At 41.9% G+C, this 16,276-nt stretch overlaps 1 protein-coding gene across 2 annotated transcripts in view; it reads right to left on the minus strand.

Annotated features, from left to right (window-relative positions):
* RANBP10 (RAN binding protein 10) overlaps positions 1–16,276 on the minus strand; it is a 64,633-nt gene that overhangs the window by 46,286 nt on the left and 2,071 nt on the right. For both annotated transcript variants that reach the window (XM_071440649.1, XM_071440648.1), the window contains exon 3: positions 1,976–2,028. In XM_071440649.1, the coding sequence (XP_071296750.1) occupies positions 1,976–2,028 (53 nt within the window). The remainder of the gene's footprint in view (positions 1–1,975; positions 2,029–16,276) is intronic.

Raw genomic sequence — 16,276 nt, forward strand, 5'->3', positions numbered from 1 at the left:
TGGCAGCACACTGAGTGAAAATCAATCTGTTAAAGCAGAAGTGACTTAGAAAGGGTCTAAGGAGAGAAACCTGGCAGGGTTTCAGGTCACAAAAAGTTAAAATTACACTCTGACACAAAGCCAAGTCAAGACTCCAAAGTCTGTCACTTCTTTATGAGCTCTCACTTACTCTGTGCTGTGAAGGACCTGATAACAGTTAAGCCTGGAAATGTTTCTCACTACAGTTACTTGAATAATATACTAAAAAATATATATATATATTTTAAAAAATCACACTCATTGTCCAAAAGCCAGGAAGATAATTACTGAGCTACAATACAAAGCCATGCAGTTAATCTTACACAGATGATGGGAGAGAGACCTAACTATGACCACAGAATGACTCTTGGCAGCATAATCTGCATGTGATCAAACAAACAACAGGTTCATAGGATCAAATTAGTGCTTATTTAGCAATGAATTGTATAATCTCAAGTCTCAAGTTCACTTTATGCTTTATTTCACTGAGAGAAAAGAATTCCATGTTCATCACATGCACTCTAGAAATGACAGTTGTGTACAGGCACTTTGACTCAGACTGGCCACAAATTCTGCCCATGTGGGTTTTAAAGCCATTTATCAGAAATGGGTAATTTTTAGTCACCAAAGGGGGACAAAAATAAAAAAGAAGAAGAAATTACACTGGCAGTTCAATTTCAGCACAGCACACCTGAGACATTCAGTACACACCACCTCAGGTTAGCACTGACCCCTGGATGTACCTGTGCTACAACCCCAGGGGAATCCTAAAAACAGCAAAATCCAACCAACCATCTGCAAGGCCAAGCCTACAAAACATTCCCCCATCCTTCCATCACACAAACCACAGAGCCATTTACTTGAGCAGAACAGGCTCCATTAAGAACCAAACAACCCTTTTTCCAAGAACTTCAACCCTGGAAGGAGATGATGGGACTCAATTCCTGCTTTGCCTTGTACATGGCACACAACCCACCTGGATCAGGGCTGGGGGGGAGTAGGACTGACTGGTGCAGTTGTCATAACAATTACTAACAAATACAGACTGAAGTAAGATGCAAATTCTTTGAAGCACAGGTGTCACTCAAAGCATTCTCCACAAGACAGATCTTTCTTTTGTTAGGACACTCACAAAACATTCTCCTTTCCAGACACCAAGATCCATAAGGGCTGAGCTCAATTTCATCTTTAAAACAACTTCACCAGAAGTAGCACCCAAGGCCAAGAATGCCCCCACCACTGACCAGCTGTCATTCACTTGAGATCTGAAGAACATTTACTTTCTACCAAATACAAACTTCCAATTTCAAGCTCAGTTGAAAGAATTTCTGGCATAGAAGTCACTACATCAATATATATCTAGAAAGTGTTATTTTGCTTAATAAATTGGATATTGTCAAGGAAGGATTACCAATTATTTATTCCGATAAAGAAGCCACTTGACCAACTTAGCAGCAAACCTGAAAGCACACATTTCAAACAAAACAAGCAACAATCTTAACTGGAAATACCACTCTGTCACATTTTTGTAGTCTTTCAGTGGGAAGAAGGAAAGAATGGAGACAATACAACAGGCCAATTATCCTGTCATTTCCAGATTCTTTCATGTAAATTTGTCAAGCGGAGTATACAGATTAAATGCAAAATTATTTTCTTACTTACTTTTCAGACACAAAGAAGAGTTTGCCTGTCTGAAAGCTCATCATCTTGCCCATTACCTATTAGTTTAGCTTTAATCTCTATTATCTGCTGAAATCATCATGGCTGCATTGACAACACCAGTAACTCAATTTCAGATAACACTCAATGGTTTGAAGCTTCCAGATATAAGACAATTATAGTAATGCAATTTTATTAATAGAAACACACATTCACTAATACATATATATAAAGAAAAATCTTTATTTCAAATGAACATTTAACACAGATTGTAAAACAAACCTTAACAGTGACTTACCAGGAAGCCTGTTCATGTTGACTCCTTGAGCAGAAAGTCCTATTCCCATGTACCTTCAAAAAAAGCAAATAAAATATCAGTCAAGCAAAAGAATGGTCACAGCACAAGATTCCCTGCAGCAGAAATATAGCACTAAAATAAACCAAATCCACACAAAAATTACTGAAGAATGACAAAATTACTAAAGATTTTCCATTACTTATGTATTTTATTGAATCCAAGATAAAAGATCAATATCCTCTAGTCGACAGCTTTCCAATGTACAGCTACAGTTACTCTTTAGCTCTTAATTGGTAGGAAAAGGACTGGACAACAATCAGCATTTTAATTCCCAATTTGGTATTTGTAGGGTATTTTTACTCATATATCAGAAAAAACTATTTATATAGGTGATTAAGAAGGCAGTAAAAAACACCTAAGTGCAGATATAGTATATGAGGACAGATGTCTGTCCAGCCTGATGTACTGTCCCCAAAAATAGCTGACAGTGGATGCAGAGGACAGAGCACTCAGCTGTACTTTCCAAGAACACTCTTTCATTGTTCAGCATATATTTTACACAATCTCACTTTCTGAACCTTTGGAAGCTCTTTGAAAAGGCAGCATCCCACAGCTCCCCCATTCAATTCCTGCCCAACCTATTTTTTATTTTAAAATTGGAAGAAATCCCTGACCACTTTCTCAAGGATTTTGAAGTCCTGATTCACACCCCTCCCCAAAGGTCTCTTCTCAAGGCTGGTTAATCAGAGTCTGCTCAGCTGTTCTCATGGAAGCTCATTTCCAGCTCAGTGCTCCTGCTACACTCCCAGTTCTGTAACTTCTTTGAGAAGCAGGGAATAACCAGAGCCACCAGCATCACACAACACAAGCCTAAGGTGATTATTACAGATAACAGCATAACAATGTTCTTTGCTTTGGTTTCTATTCCCCCCCTCCTGGTCTCTTATTCCATTTATGTTCTGACTGCAGAGGAGAACTGAACTCACTTCTCCATGAAGTGGGACACAGCTTGACCCTGCACTCAAAGTGGCAGCTCAGAGGCCATTTTTTGTATAAAGTTTGGATTGTTTATTCCATCCTCATAAAAATCATTGTGCACCTATCCAGCAGGACAGTAAGGCAAACCCAGCCTTCACAAACTCTCCTCTTCCTTATTGCAATGCTTAAGCCCATTCCCATTTTGTGTCTTCTGTTTCTGTTAATTTGCATGGTCTGTAATTATTTTTTTTTGTTGTCAAACAACACTGTTGCTGTATTAATTCTTTTACTTCAGAATGATAATCCTTTAAAAGCAAAAGAGTGGCATTTGTGAACCTCTAAACATTCCTATGCTTTCAGAGTTCTTCATGAGAAGTTCTCCTAAGACTCCAGCTTGCTTCCCATCACTGATGTGCTGGGAAGGAAAAATATTCCTTTAAAATTTCAGACCTTTAGCCACATGTCCCTCAACTAATTTTGTCAACCTTATTGGGTTATTTAAGCTTAGAAGTTTGTTCTTTCAACTTGTCTCATTGAATAAAATTTAAACTTCAGGTGTGTATCCCTATTGCCTCTCATCCCTATGTCTAATTTTGTCAGGTGTTTTGATCAGCTGTCTGATCCTCCAATAAAATGTCTTCTTAAACAGTCTCTCTACCATCTCAAAAAATTTACCCTTCTGATTTTATTAGCTATTCTTAAACAAGCTTCTTTAATTTGTAAGGTTTGCTTTCTGGCTTTTTTTGCTGTTGGGTGGTGGGGGTTTTGGATGAATACTAAAGTGGCGGGGTCTGGGGGCCTTTTACTGCACTTCTCAAAGGATACCAAAGATGAGTGATTATGGTCAGTGCTGCAGAACAACTTCTGAACACACCTTTGCTGTAAATATCTTCTGCACTGCTCAGAGCACGAGTCAGAAGTTACATCCCCATGAGCTCCCTGACTCACAAGAGCCTCTCCACAGCAGGCATTTATGGCATCTAAAAATTCAGCCTCCCAGTGTCATCTGACATACATGCATCTGTAATAAACTGAATTTGGAGATATTTTTACAGCCTTCCAGGCACAATATAGAAGACTTTCTCCTATATCTGCAGGGACTACACCAGCTCTTCCTTGCCACCTTCTTAGTGCACTGGCAGATAAGAGAGTTCTTATTCAATTTCTCTATTTCTACTGAGATTTCCTTACAACATGGTGGGGTTTGCCATGTGTTTTTTCCATCTCTGTGTGCAAGCAGCCAGGATCCAATCCACAGCTAAAACTGCCCTCAGCTCTATGAGAGCAGCGACAACCTCAGTGCCACCTCTGCCAACCAACTGCTCAAGCCTGAGGGGAGCTGTGATTCAAAGTTCCCAATTGTTTCAACTCGGTGTAAAAGCATCATCTAAGCCTGAAGCAGTAACACCAGAGCTCACCCTGACACTGGCAGGTCTGAAACACTTAGCAAAGACCATTCTGCTGCTTAGCAAAGACCATCCCACCAACTTCACCAGGTCACACCACCAAGCTGCAGACCTCCTGAATTTGTTGGCTGTGACAAACTTTGTTCAAAGAACAGGATGCACCTCCTGGCACAGGGAATGTTTCTTATGTCCTGATCTCTTTGGCTCAGCTGAAGGTAAAGCCCTGTAGAACTGTGGCCACTTTGTCATGTGGTGGTGTCAGATTCCTTCCTTTCAGCATCACACAGCACAGCTCTGCTGGCACAGGGCCAGGGGGCAGCTCCATCCCTCCTTGCTGCCTGAGGGTGCTTGTGTGATCCCTCTGCTGCTGCTGACATGAAGAGACCCAGAACTGAGCAGGGAGGACAGCTCTGCACACAGCCTTGGCACAGCCTCACCACAGCCCCAGCTGCAGCACTTCCAGGGGTGCCCTTTGTCCCCATGCCCCGCTGGGTCTCTGCTCTGTATTGCACCATAAGGGTGGCAACACCAAGGAAAACATTGGAAATTAGAGGAAATAACCTAATTGTCAAACTCAGATAAAATAGGTCATCACCCACTTCAGCTTATCCTGCTTAACTTCATTATTTTCTATGCAGACTCATCCCCCCTCTTTTGTGTACGGCTAAATCTGATGCACATAACCAAATACAAAACTTATACAATTGTATCTTTCCATTTTCAGACAACATAGCTTTAAATCGAGACTGGAAGGTTGTATTTTTTTATAAAAAGCAAGCACTACAACTCCACAAATTCTAAATTTAAGATTACACTTTAATCTACATACACAACATCATGGAAATATGTTGCTAAAAAAAAAAAAAGGAACATGACCACAAACCTTCCTGGTTCACAGTTTTTTGCTCTTCAACTTCTGCTCCCATTTAAAGCTCAAGACAAACTTTAAAAATAAGACCATAATGGCTGTAGAACTGTAGACAGAATTTGCAGACAACCTAAAATAAAAACAGACTCCCTCACCATGCTGAGTTTCAACTCCACAGCCCACAGCTTATATCCAGAACTTCAAATTGTCACAGACTTGACTGCTGTGTTTTGTTTTAGAAAGTGCTATTTTGCTTTTATCATCTACAATCAATTTATGCACCAGAAGTAATGGATGAAATGAGCTTTAAAATCAATAAAATGGAATCACTCTATTCTCTTGAAAATTGGGAGGGGAAAAAAATTAAATCTTCAACTCCACCACCCCCAAAAGCACCAGATGCTTTCTGAACTTCTTGGTGCAGAACAGCTTCTCACTTCCTAGATTCCAAATGTTCCAAATCAGTTTTGTGTATGCAACAAATGCAATACTAGTTTAACAGTATTTGTGGGCATCATCAAGAGCACACTACTACCCTTTTTTTTTTAATAATGAATCAATTATTATATTGAATATCATTCAACATAAACCTCTGTGGCCTGCCTGTTCTCACCCCTGGTTTCAGACCATAATGATGTGGACAGACTCCCTGTGGGGTATCCCTTAACTGGAGCTCCTTTTTGAGAGATCCAAAGAGCCCCTTAAAAAAAAAAAAAAAAAAAAAAGGATGCACAGGAATGTCAGCACCCAGTGTCAAATGGGAAACAGGAAAAAAATAATTTTGGGGGCAATAATACATTTATATCCATTATGCATCATAGGTAATCTGCAAAGCTAAGCTAAAGTGACCTCCTAAAACCATCTTCTGAGCAGTGAACACTGAATACTTGGACCTGTCCCCCACACCTAATCTGAAGCTTCAAAAATGCTGCATCATTAGACCAATTCCAAATAGAGCAGACTGGCAAAAATAAACGCAGACACATGCTGGTGATTCAGTCAGAACAGCCTTGCTTCCACTCACCAGCAGCCCTGGCAGTTACCATAGCACCAAATTTTTCCAGACTCCTACTCCACCTTAGCCCTGCCCAGCACTGGCTGCTTTAGAAAATGTGCCTGAATCAGCCCCAACATCAGCTCTGCCTGTTCCATCCCCTCCCTGCCTCTCCTTGGCCTCAGAAGTATGAAGGACCTTGGTAAAAAGCTCTCATGGCAGAAGATGCTGGCTCCACACACACCTAGCAGTATTCCCAGGGTTTTTTCCTCTAGGTCTTAGAGCACCATGACTGTGCTAAGATTAAGCTCAAAGACACAAAGTTTTTGGGTCCCTTCCCAGCTGCCAAGGACTTCAGCAGGGAACACCAACATGTAGCTGCTCCAGCACAGTGACATCCAAACACAAGAGCATTCACTTCTGGCCCCTACGACAACTTGGGTTGTCTTAGATATTTTCAAAGCTACATTTTAAATCTGTATATTTTAAAAAAAATGTAATTTGGTTTTTGTTTCTGTCAATAAAAGACTTTCCCTTGGAAAAGATATGGAAAATCAAAATGATGACTGCATTTCGGAATTAAATTTTAACTCTTAAAGATATAAAAGATCTCAAATGCAGTGACTCAGTCAGGAAGAATTATATATTGTCACTGGGCAGAAATCATCTGAAAAACAATGAGAAAAGTTATTGCACAGGAGTGACAACATCTGACTGACCTAAACTGAAACAAAGAGATCTCTTAATGAGGCTGCTCTAAGCATTACAGAGTCCCAGAAGTAGGGGAGACACTGATGGCTCTGTTTAGCTTGTCCCAGAAGGGGAATCCACCCATATGAGAAGCAATTCTTTGAGTCAAAAGATGTTTCTCCAGAACAAACATGACACTCAGAGAACCTGCCAAAAAGACAACGTAAGAAAAGTTTTTTTGTGCAGTTTAAAGCTACTTTGTATGAGCAAACCCACAAAAATCCTTGTGAACCCAGCAGAAAACCTTCAGAACAGACCTGCCCTTTGACAGCAAGTGGCTAATGCTGAAATTCCAGGATTTGCATCTATTTGGCTTTTCCAGAGCAGGATTGAAGAACTCACTGAGTAGAACAGAGGAGAACACAGCAACAGAACTCATGCAGACCTGAACTACATCCTTTAGGTTCAGGAATCCCAGGAGCAAAGATCATCTCCATGGAAAGCACCCAGCACCTGGGAAGCACTGCTGTGTGCAAAATAAATAATAATAATAATTTTGCACTGTGTGCAAAATAAAGGCAGGGCAGAAGGAGGGAAAATGCAATTAGCCTATGGACTTGGAGTATACTTGAAACAAAAGGAAGTATTTCTTTCCTTAAAAAGCTGAAAGACTTTCTCCAATGAACTTGGACTGAGTACTCATCTCTAACACTAGCTGACAATTAGCAAGGCAGATTTATTAAGGCTCTGCCAGGAGAAGAAAGGCAGTATAAATAATAAATACAGGTTTCCTCTGTATTTATTGTTTAACCTGTTGAAAGGTACCAAGTCAGGATGGTGAAACAATCCCTGCCACTCTTCTTTCAAGTGGCTGTGAGGTTCACCCAGATGGCAGACAAAATTCAACCCATCTGAAAGCTGGGGAAACAAAGGGGGGAAAAATACATTGGTTTAGCATTGCTGGGTAACAGCCACCAGGCCAGAACTCTTCTTTCCTGAGCCAGTCCCACCCTGGCACAGTAAAGGAGGCTGGAATGACACTGCCAGGGATGCCAACAGGCACCAAGGTCCAAACATGAAAGAGTTAAGACCAGAGAGGTTGAATAATTTGTTTTGAAGGCCATGACTTCCAGTAAAGCAGTTGTGAACCAGCATTAACACAACACACAGTAGAAATTCCTGGGATTGGCATTTTATTACATGGCTCAGCCAAAGCCAAGCAATCCTGCTGAGCCATGAGTTAAACAAGGGATGTCTCACTCTTCCACAGGTTTGTGATTCAAAGGCTTCCTGTATCCTGCAGATTTTTCTAATAACCACACCTATGTGGCAGGAATCCTGTCCTCCCAGCTATCATGCACCTCACTCTTTCAACATGCACAGTTAAATCTAAAATAAACAAATAAATCATCAAGTTAGAGGTGAATAATACACCACACTGGTGGCATTTCAGAGACTTTCACGGTCTCTTGTTGCAAAGCTCTGAACTATCATTCTTGTCTGAGGTGGGTCCTGACTTCATGCCAGGTTTAAAGAGTGGTTAGAAATGATAACCCTTATCAACTCACCACTTGAAACCACATTGTGGCAGTTCTGGTGGGGGAAGGGGAACATTGTTTTAAGGCAGTGAAAAAACAAGTTACATCTGCTTAGAAAAATTACCTATGCCATGTAAAATGCTGGATTCCAACACTCTCCAATTCCTCAGTCTAACAACAAATATTTTGGAACTACTTCATAATGGAATATAATCTCTAGAGTGGAAAAGGTTCTGGTTTTATTTTGTGCATACTGTGCTGTTCTGTGATGGTGCTTCAGAAATAGCACTGATGGGCTCCAGGAAGAATCCCAATTCCCCAAGAAGAGGTCAGTAAAGACAAACTAGGCAAGGCTGAAAAGAAGGGGATAAAGGGAAGAAAATAAAATTTTGAAGAGCTCATTAAAAACAACTACAAGTATCCTGAGGCAAGAAGGAGTCCAGTGTACACCAGCCTTAGAAAGGCAGAGAATCCTTAAAAGCTGAAGGCTGTGGAAGGGAAGGTGAGTGAGCAGGACAAAACTGAGAGGCAGCAATCTGGTAACATAACATCTTCTCAGGGTGGTTGTGAGTTATTAGTGATAAAATGACAAGAGGAAGAATGAAAAGCTATTTTTGACAGACCAAGGTATCATATTCCCAGCTCCCTTCTAATTTTAGGATCACGTTCAAGTGGTATCTGCCAGCTGTAAGAAGGGTCAAAGTGTCCCTTGCCTGTGCTACCTTCAGGAAAGGAAGACTGATGATGTAGATTAACAATGCTTGTAGAACACTGAAAGATGGAAAATACAGAGATGAAGACTTGATCTGAGCACCATTTAAGAAAGAAAAGGCCAAATACAAGCACCAGGGTAAGTAAAATCACCACTAAAATATGTCAAGAATAACCACTTGCTCCATCTGCTACCCCAAGCATCACCACGTGCAACAGAACCCCAAACCCTGTGGTCAAATGCAAATGTAGCTGAAGCAGAGGTGTCCCAGCAATTTATTATTTTTTTCACTCTTGGCAGCTGACTCGTTCTCCAAGTCAGCTGATATCCAACAAAGTTCACACACAAACCATCTCAGTGGCAAATGGTGCCTAAAGTCTGGGAACAGCACAAAGCATTACTGATACTCATTCTCTGATTATTTATTCTGGTTACACCCAACTGAATAAGTAGGATTTTTGTTCAGGTTGTCCTGCTGATTAACAAACCTCACTTCCAAATGCACTGCTCATAGTCACTGAAAATGTATTAGGGAAGTTAAACAGGTTTCCACGACTGAAAGGACTTAAGATTGTTTAATTGCCACTCTAAGTAATAGAACATTTTTTCTGCCATGAATAAAGCCTAGAAAACAGTAAAAAAACAATGCTAAGAATTACCACAAATGTCTAACAGAAAAGCATCCAAAACAGGGCAAGTCATTTGAAGACTCTTTCATTCTGGTGACTAATCTTGCATTTCAGTCCATCATAACAGACAGGCAGATTAGAAATGCACCCTGAGCCCCTGTTTTCCCTGTGAAAAACAGGGGGATAATATAAATGCAATACCCAAATCACAAGAAAACACTCCACCACCAGCTAGCTGTCTCTTAGAGGGTATTCTCACATCCTTATAGGCTAATTTCCTCTGCTTTAGGCTTGGATGGTAACAATTCCTATGAAAAGAGGAGTTCTTTCCTCCTAATAATAATTAATGAAATTACAGAAGGAAGTAGCTGCAATATTTACATGAGATCTGGAGGGAGGATTAATTATGTGCAAAACATCTCAGAGAAAAAGTAACACCTGAGGTTGTAAGAGATGTACTGGTGAAATAAGAACACTTTCTCTTTAAACAGCAGCAGAGTCAGAACTGGGTGAGTGCTGGGAAAGCAGCACACACTGAACTCACAGATCTTCACACACTGACATCTCCACAACAAGGGACAAAGGCTGCATGTGGACCAGAGCATCAATACAAAGAACTTGTAAACAAGCAGGCAGATTGTAGTGTGGAAACAGAGATCCAGTCTTGTATCACAGGTACAATGTAAATCCCATTGCTAGAACAGCAGGATAAAAAATGAATCTGGCCACAGAGTTGACAGAACACAACTAACACAATTCAGCTTCAGTGGAGAGCTGAAGAAAGAGAGTCAAAGCTTCACATTGGATGATAAATTCTTCAGCAGTTCATCATTTCAAGGCTTCTCAAGTGAAAGAAAAAGGTTTTCCTACATAAGTTATCCAGCTTACAAAAGTTATTAGTAAACAGAATTCCTTAGATCTGCAAGTTTAGAATATGTAACTAATTAGTTCCCATTATTCTGTGATTTAACTGCAAGTATATTCTGAAGAACTGAGCACAGTAATGTTTTACATATATTCTAAAGATGTTGATTTTGCTAGAGTTTACTTTTGTCACATTCTTACCTATTCTATAACAGATACTCTGAAATAGTGGGCGGGGGGATGAAAAAATAACCAAACAAAAATAACCTCTTCCCAAAATTTTTCTTCTTTACTGTGCAAAATTTCATAAGAAGCTGAACAAAAAAACCCAACAACAAAAATAATTATCACAGTCAAATCTAGGAAATCTCAGTCCTCAGACATACCTAAATCCACACATCACAAGTGGACAAGTCACATATCACCATCACTGCTTCCATTTCATTGCCTTATTTCACAAATAATTTTAATGATAAATTGATACTCAACTATTACAATGGATGGCCCATGATACTGCTATAAATAACTCAGTTTAAATTTCCACTTCATTGATAAAAAAGGAATTTAAAAAGCTATCAACTGCAAATCAGATATTCCAAGCTCATGACTCCTTTATACTGAAAAGCTGCTCTCAATATTACTCTCTTTGAGAAGAGTGTAGCAGAACAATGACAGCTTGTGTGAGGTGTCATCAACTGACACAAAACCTCTGCAGAAAATGAGTCTCTACACCAAGGCACAGCTGGTGGCTGAGCAAGGAGGACTTGCCTGGGCAATCTGCAAATGGGAGCAAGGCAGGAACTGTTTATGGAATCTACTTGGGGGCTTTATTTATGTGTTGGGTTGTTTAAATGAGTGTCTGCAGAACATCATAAATTCAAACAAGCAGACCTACCTGCAATCAGAACAACCCCCTCTCTGTGTTGGTTTTGGATTCCTGGAAACCAGGATGGAAAAAAAATAAAAAGGGGGGAGGAAATAAATTATTTACAGGCTTCCCAGTAACAAATCAGGGATCACACAAGAAATCCTCAGTTCCTACAGAATATCCCTTACCCTTCCCTACAGCCACATCCAGACAGGCACTCCAAGGTGCCTGAGCACAGGCAGCCAGTGCTGTCAGAGCTCTCCATGGCCAGGCCTCTGGCAGCATCTGGAAACCATTAGAGAACACAAGCAAATGGCTTTTCACAGAGCCATCACACTCACCATATGCTGAGGAGAAATGGAAAGTTGGCAAGGAGAAACATAAGCAAGGAAAAGGGGCAGATGATTTGTTACTAATGTACAGACTGCAACCAACCAACACATCTGACCTTTATTTTTCTTTTTCAGTCAGAGAGAAACTAAGCTATTTTTAAGTCTGGCTTATAGCACTTGTGTATGAAAGCTAAAGGAAGATTTAGAATAAACTATGGTATGGACTAAGCTGATTAGCTCTTCAGCCACTCTCCTCTAAGAACTCTTTTCTCCCTCTCCCAGTAAACTGTCCTCAACCTAAGCTAGTGCTGACCAACATCTCTGGACAACAGGCTGCACAGCTCCAAGCAACTGGAATGAGGCTGGAAGAAGGTTACCAGCATTCCCTGTGGCTTATGTCTTTCCAGCTTCCCTCTCCTGCCTTTCTGGGTGTTCACCTAATGCAGAAATCAGTTTCAGGTACTGATCCAGCAAAAAGACTGTGAGCACAATGGAGCTCAGGACACAGTCATTAGTGCTGGCACACAAAAACACACTATGGCAAAAAGAAAAGCCAGCCTGAGATGCTTCCTGGGATGGCTCAAAGTCCTCATGAAACCACTGGGCCACCCTGGCACCTCCTCTGCCCACAGAGCACACTTGCTGTGCCTGCACAGAGTCACTCTGTCCCCACCAGAGAGGTCAGGATGCCAGCACACCAAAGCACCCATGAGTAAGCAGCTATCCAAGACTAAACCAGTCCCAGAAAAGACAGCAAAGGCAATCCACAGGCTGCTGGGCTGTTTGTTCCAGGAGCAGCTCAGAAATGGAGAGGAGGCAGCAGGACAGGTGACTTCTGCCAGAATTCAGAACCCATGCATCATCAGGGTTGGCCTCTGGAACGTCCTCCCCAGTCACACTCCATCACAATCCCAGCACGTGGCTGGGGGAGGTAAAACCAGTCAAGAAACCAAACTGGTGGTCAGGAACACACAGTGTCACCCACAGACAGCTCACGGTGCCCCAGCACAAAGAGGACAACAAGGATGACTTGTCCTTCTGAGTCACAACAGCCTCTAAGCTGTGGGCTGGCTGCCCTGCCCTGGTGAGTGTGTCCCTGTTCCTGTTTACCAAGCAGAGATCATGGAGTGGGGGAACAGAGGCTGTGAGATGTGCTGACAAATCAACACCAAGCAGAACCACGTACTGGAGGGAGAGAGGACAAGAGTTCAGGCCTTCAAATACTGCTAAGGTTGAGCTGTTATGAACAGCACAGGGATGAAAGCCTGAGTTATTTGTGGCAGCTCAGGAACAGAGGAGTCACAGGCATTTCTGCCAATCTGCTCATCTGAGGAATGCTGGAAGCAAGCCAACCACAGATTCGTGGAGAGGTTTGGACAGGAAGGGACCCTGGGACATTCTTTCTTCACCCTTCTGCCCAAAGCATAAGGAACTCTGAAACATCTCTCAGGCAGCAGACTGAGGGCTCCCCCAGGCAAACGTGATGAGGGAGATGCCAGTGCCTCTCCAGGCATCCTGTTTGGGAGCACAACCATCTTCACAAAGGAAAATTCTTTCTTATGTCCAGCTGGCATTTCCCTTGCCACAACTTGTGACCCATTGCCTCTTGTCCTTTTGTTCCAGTCGACAACACTCAGGAGACAAGCACACAATGGCTCAGGAATTAACTACCAGCAAGTCTTAAAACAAAACTCTTCAACAACCCTTTGAATGGGACTGAGGGTTGCTGCAATCCTACCCTTTTGTCTGCCAGCTCAGGCCATCCCTTCATTGACTTGCCTTCAATTAATAAAGGGAACCCTGAAAAGTAGACCTCAATTTAAAGAGAAAAAAAAAAAGGAGTAATTTCTGACAGTGACATCAACAGATGAAATCATCATCCATTATTTTTTGGCCAGCCTTCCACCAGTTATCTCCCTGAACCAGCTCTCCATAGGACAGGGCAGCAGTGTGTCTGCATGAGGGAAGGGGTAGAAACACACAGCAAATGCAAGGGCAGAATCCCACAGCCCTGACATGTATCACCCCCAAGTGCTGTAGAACCACTCCCTGTGTGCTCAGCACAGACAAGGAGGTGACAGGAGGGCTGGGACCAGAGACTGCAAACTGAGTTCTGCTCTGCTCTCCGAGGATAAGAACCATCTCCCCCATCAAGAAGTAGCAACAGATCAACAGACTGACAGATCTGATTTGTTCCATGCTACCTAGAAACCTTGTCAAGACAATTTTTCAATGGTATCCTGGAAGCCTCCCCTCTCCCAGAAAAAAAAAAAAAAAACAAAAACAAAAAAACCAAACAAAACTACACAAAAAACCCTGGTAAATAAACATGACCTCTTATCAATTAAGACTAAATCCACCAGGATAAAAAATAGCTACTGTTCAACTAAAAGTAAGTTTGAATCATGCTTGTCCTTCTCAAAGAACTGTGGTTTTATCTCATGAGCAGTGGAAAATCCAAAACTAAGAAAGCCTGATCAGTCTTAAAAGTTTCTTACATGCACTAAATGGAATTTTTGGATGCTGTAGTTGCTTTGAAATATCCACCAGCAAAGGATTTTACCAATGCTGAGGGAGAAAAGTCCAATGATGGCAAAGGCAGAGCTTTCATAAATCATTGTTTGCTTCTTTAACAAAAGCACCTTTCTGGGGCAGGTGCCTTAAGGCACAGGGGAGACAGGGCAGTGCAAAAGAAGAAGTTTTTCTACCAGCTGTGGCAGGAGAAAGCAACATTGTGTCTGTGCTGCTGCAATCCCTCCTTCCCTCTTCCCCTGTGCTGGCTCTGGGGCGAGCACAGGAGTTCTCAGCCTGGAAAACAGCAGGAGGCAGGGATGTGTGCTCTGCCTGCTAGGATATGATGTGGTGGGAGAAAACAGGAGAGAACCAGAGCACACTGGTCTCCTCTCAGTCCAATGAAAAGCAGGGGAGAAGTTAAAAAGGTGGTCCTGACACCCGAGTCATCTCCATAGCTCAGGTTTCTCTCCCACAGTGACATCACCAATCCAAAATGGCACTGCCTGATGCCAGCTCAAGAAGGCTCTTATCAGAGCAGGTCACACACAGGCAACATCCCTTGGCAGGCTGCAGGAAGGCATTGGGTGAGCTCTGGGGTTCTTATTCTCCATTAAGAGCCACTGGGAGCTTCCATCCCATTTCTTATCTGAAACCTTCATTTCTGCTGTTTATTAGCAAGTATCAGTATCTAACCAGAGTGCAGTGCCCTAAACTAACAATGCTGAGCACAGGAAGACAACAGCTTTGAGCAAAATCAGACTCCTCAACACTTCCTGAAATTTAATTCACTAAAGCCTTTCTTGAGTAAGTCTTGTTTTGAAACCAAATCACTCAGATTTTAAACCCAAATGTGAAATGCCATCACCAACTCCAGAAGGAGATACACAGGGAATAACTGCACATCCTCACCTCACACAGAAGTCAAATAACCACCTCTAGGGCAGAGGCTGAAACACCCATTCTGAAAGAAGGATTCCTCTTCCTCTCCCCTTGCTAAAGTGTTGCTCCTAGGGACAGGCTTTGCCACTTACACTGCTTCAGAACTTCATTCCCTCAATCCCTTCTTTAGATGTCTGCACCTTCAATCAATCCTTTGAACTGACATCACCATGATGGAATCAACACTGGGGAGCCTCCCCAGAAGAGATCCCTGCCACAGTTCACCAGTACAACACACTGAGCCTCCAGCAGGAACAATTCAAACTATTAAAGGTGAGACACACAAAAACACGTTCTCAAGTGACAGCCAGGCAGCAGCTACAGTGGAAATTCACAACCACAAATCCCCAGCACCACCCTGTATGAGATAAAAGCAGGATCTGTCTCGACCAGCAAAAGAAAAACAGGGCACAGGAATGGCTGAGACATCAGGGAGGCTCTCAAAGCCCCTCCACTGCCCAACCTCAGATCAGAGCTAGCAGCAGCTCCTGTTCAGGTTGTTGTGTTAACACACATGGGTCTGTCTCTTTGGAATTAATTATTCCTGGAAAATCACTGTAATTACAGAATACAATAAAAACAACAAACTGTTAAAACAGAAAACTCTGATCTTGGGAGACAAGCAGAAAAATCTATTATCTCCCTTTAAGATTGATCTAGACTGCAGTAAAGATTAAGTGCTGTTCAGTGACCTTTTGTAATGTGATTTCTTTGGAAAATTGTCTTGAAGCTCACTGCAAATTATTTCAATTTTAGCAGTTACATAAACTAATCAAGGGCAGTGTTTCAAAACAGACAAGCAGTTAATAGCCAGGTCAGTGAAATGAAGGAATAAGGATGGTCTTTTCCCTGCATTTATGAGGAATTCAGCCCAGCATCCACCTTTGCAGATAACCTAGTAATTATCAAGGGCCTAAATGCAGCACAAACCAAGATCCTTCCAAGTCCCTTTACAAGTAGGCCACTTCT

The sequence above is a fragment of the Agelaius tricolor genome, unplaced genomic scaffold (genome assembly GCF_023055355.1).
Source record: "Agelaius tricolor isolate 1412-34295 unplaced genomic scaffold, bAgeTri1.0.p SCAF_15, whole genome shotgun sequence".
Classification (NCBI taxonomy): Eukaryota; Metazoa; Chordata; class Aves; order Passeriformes; family Icteridae; genus Agelaius; species Agelaius tricolor.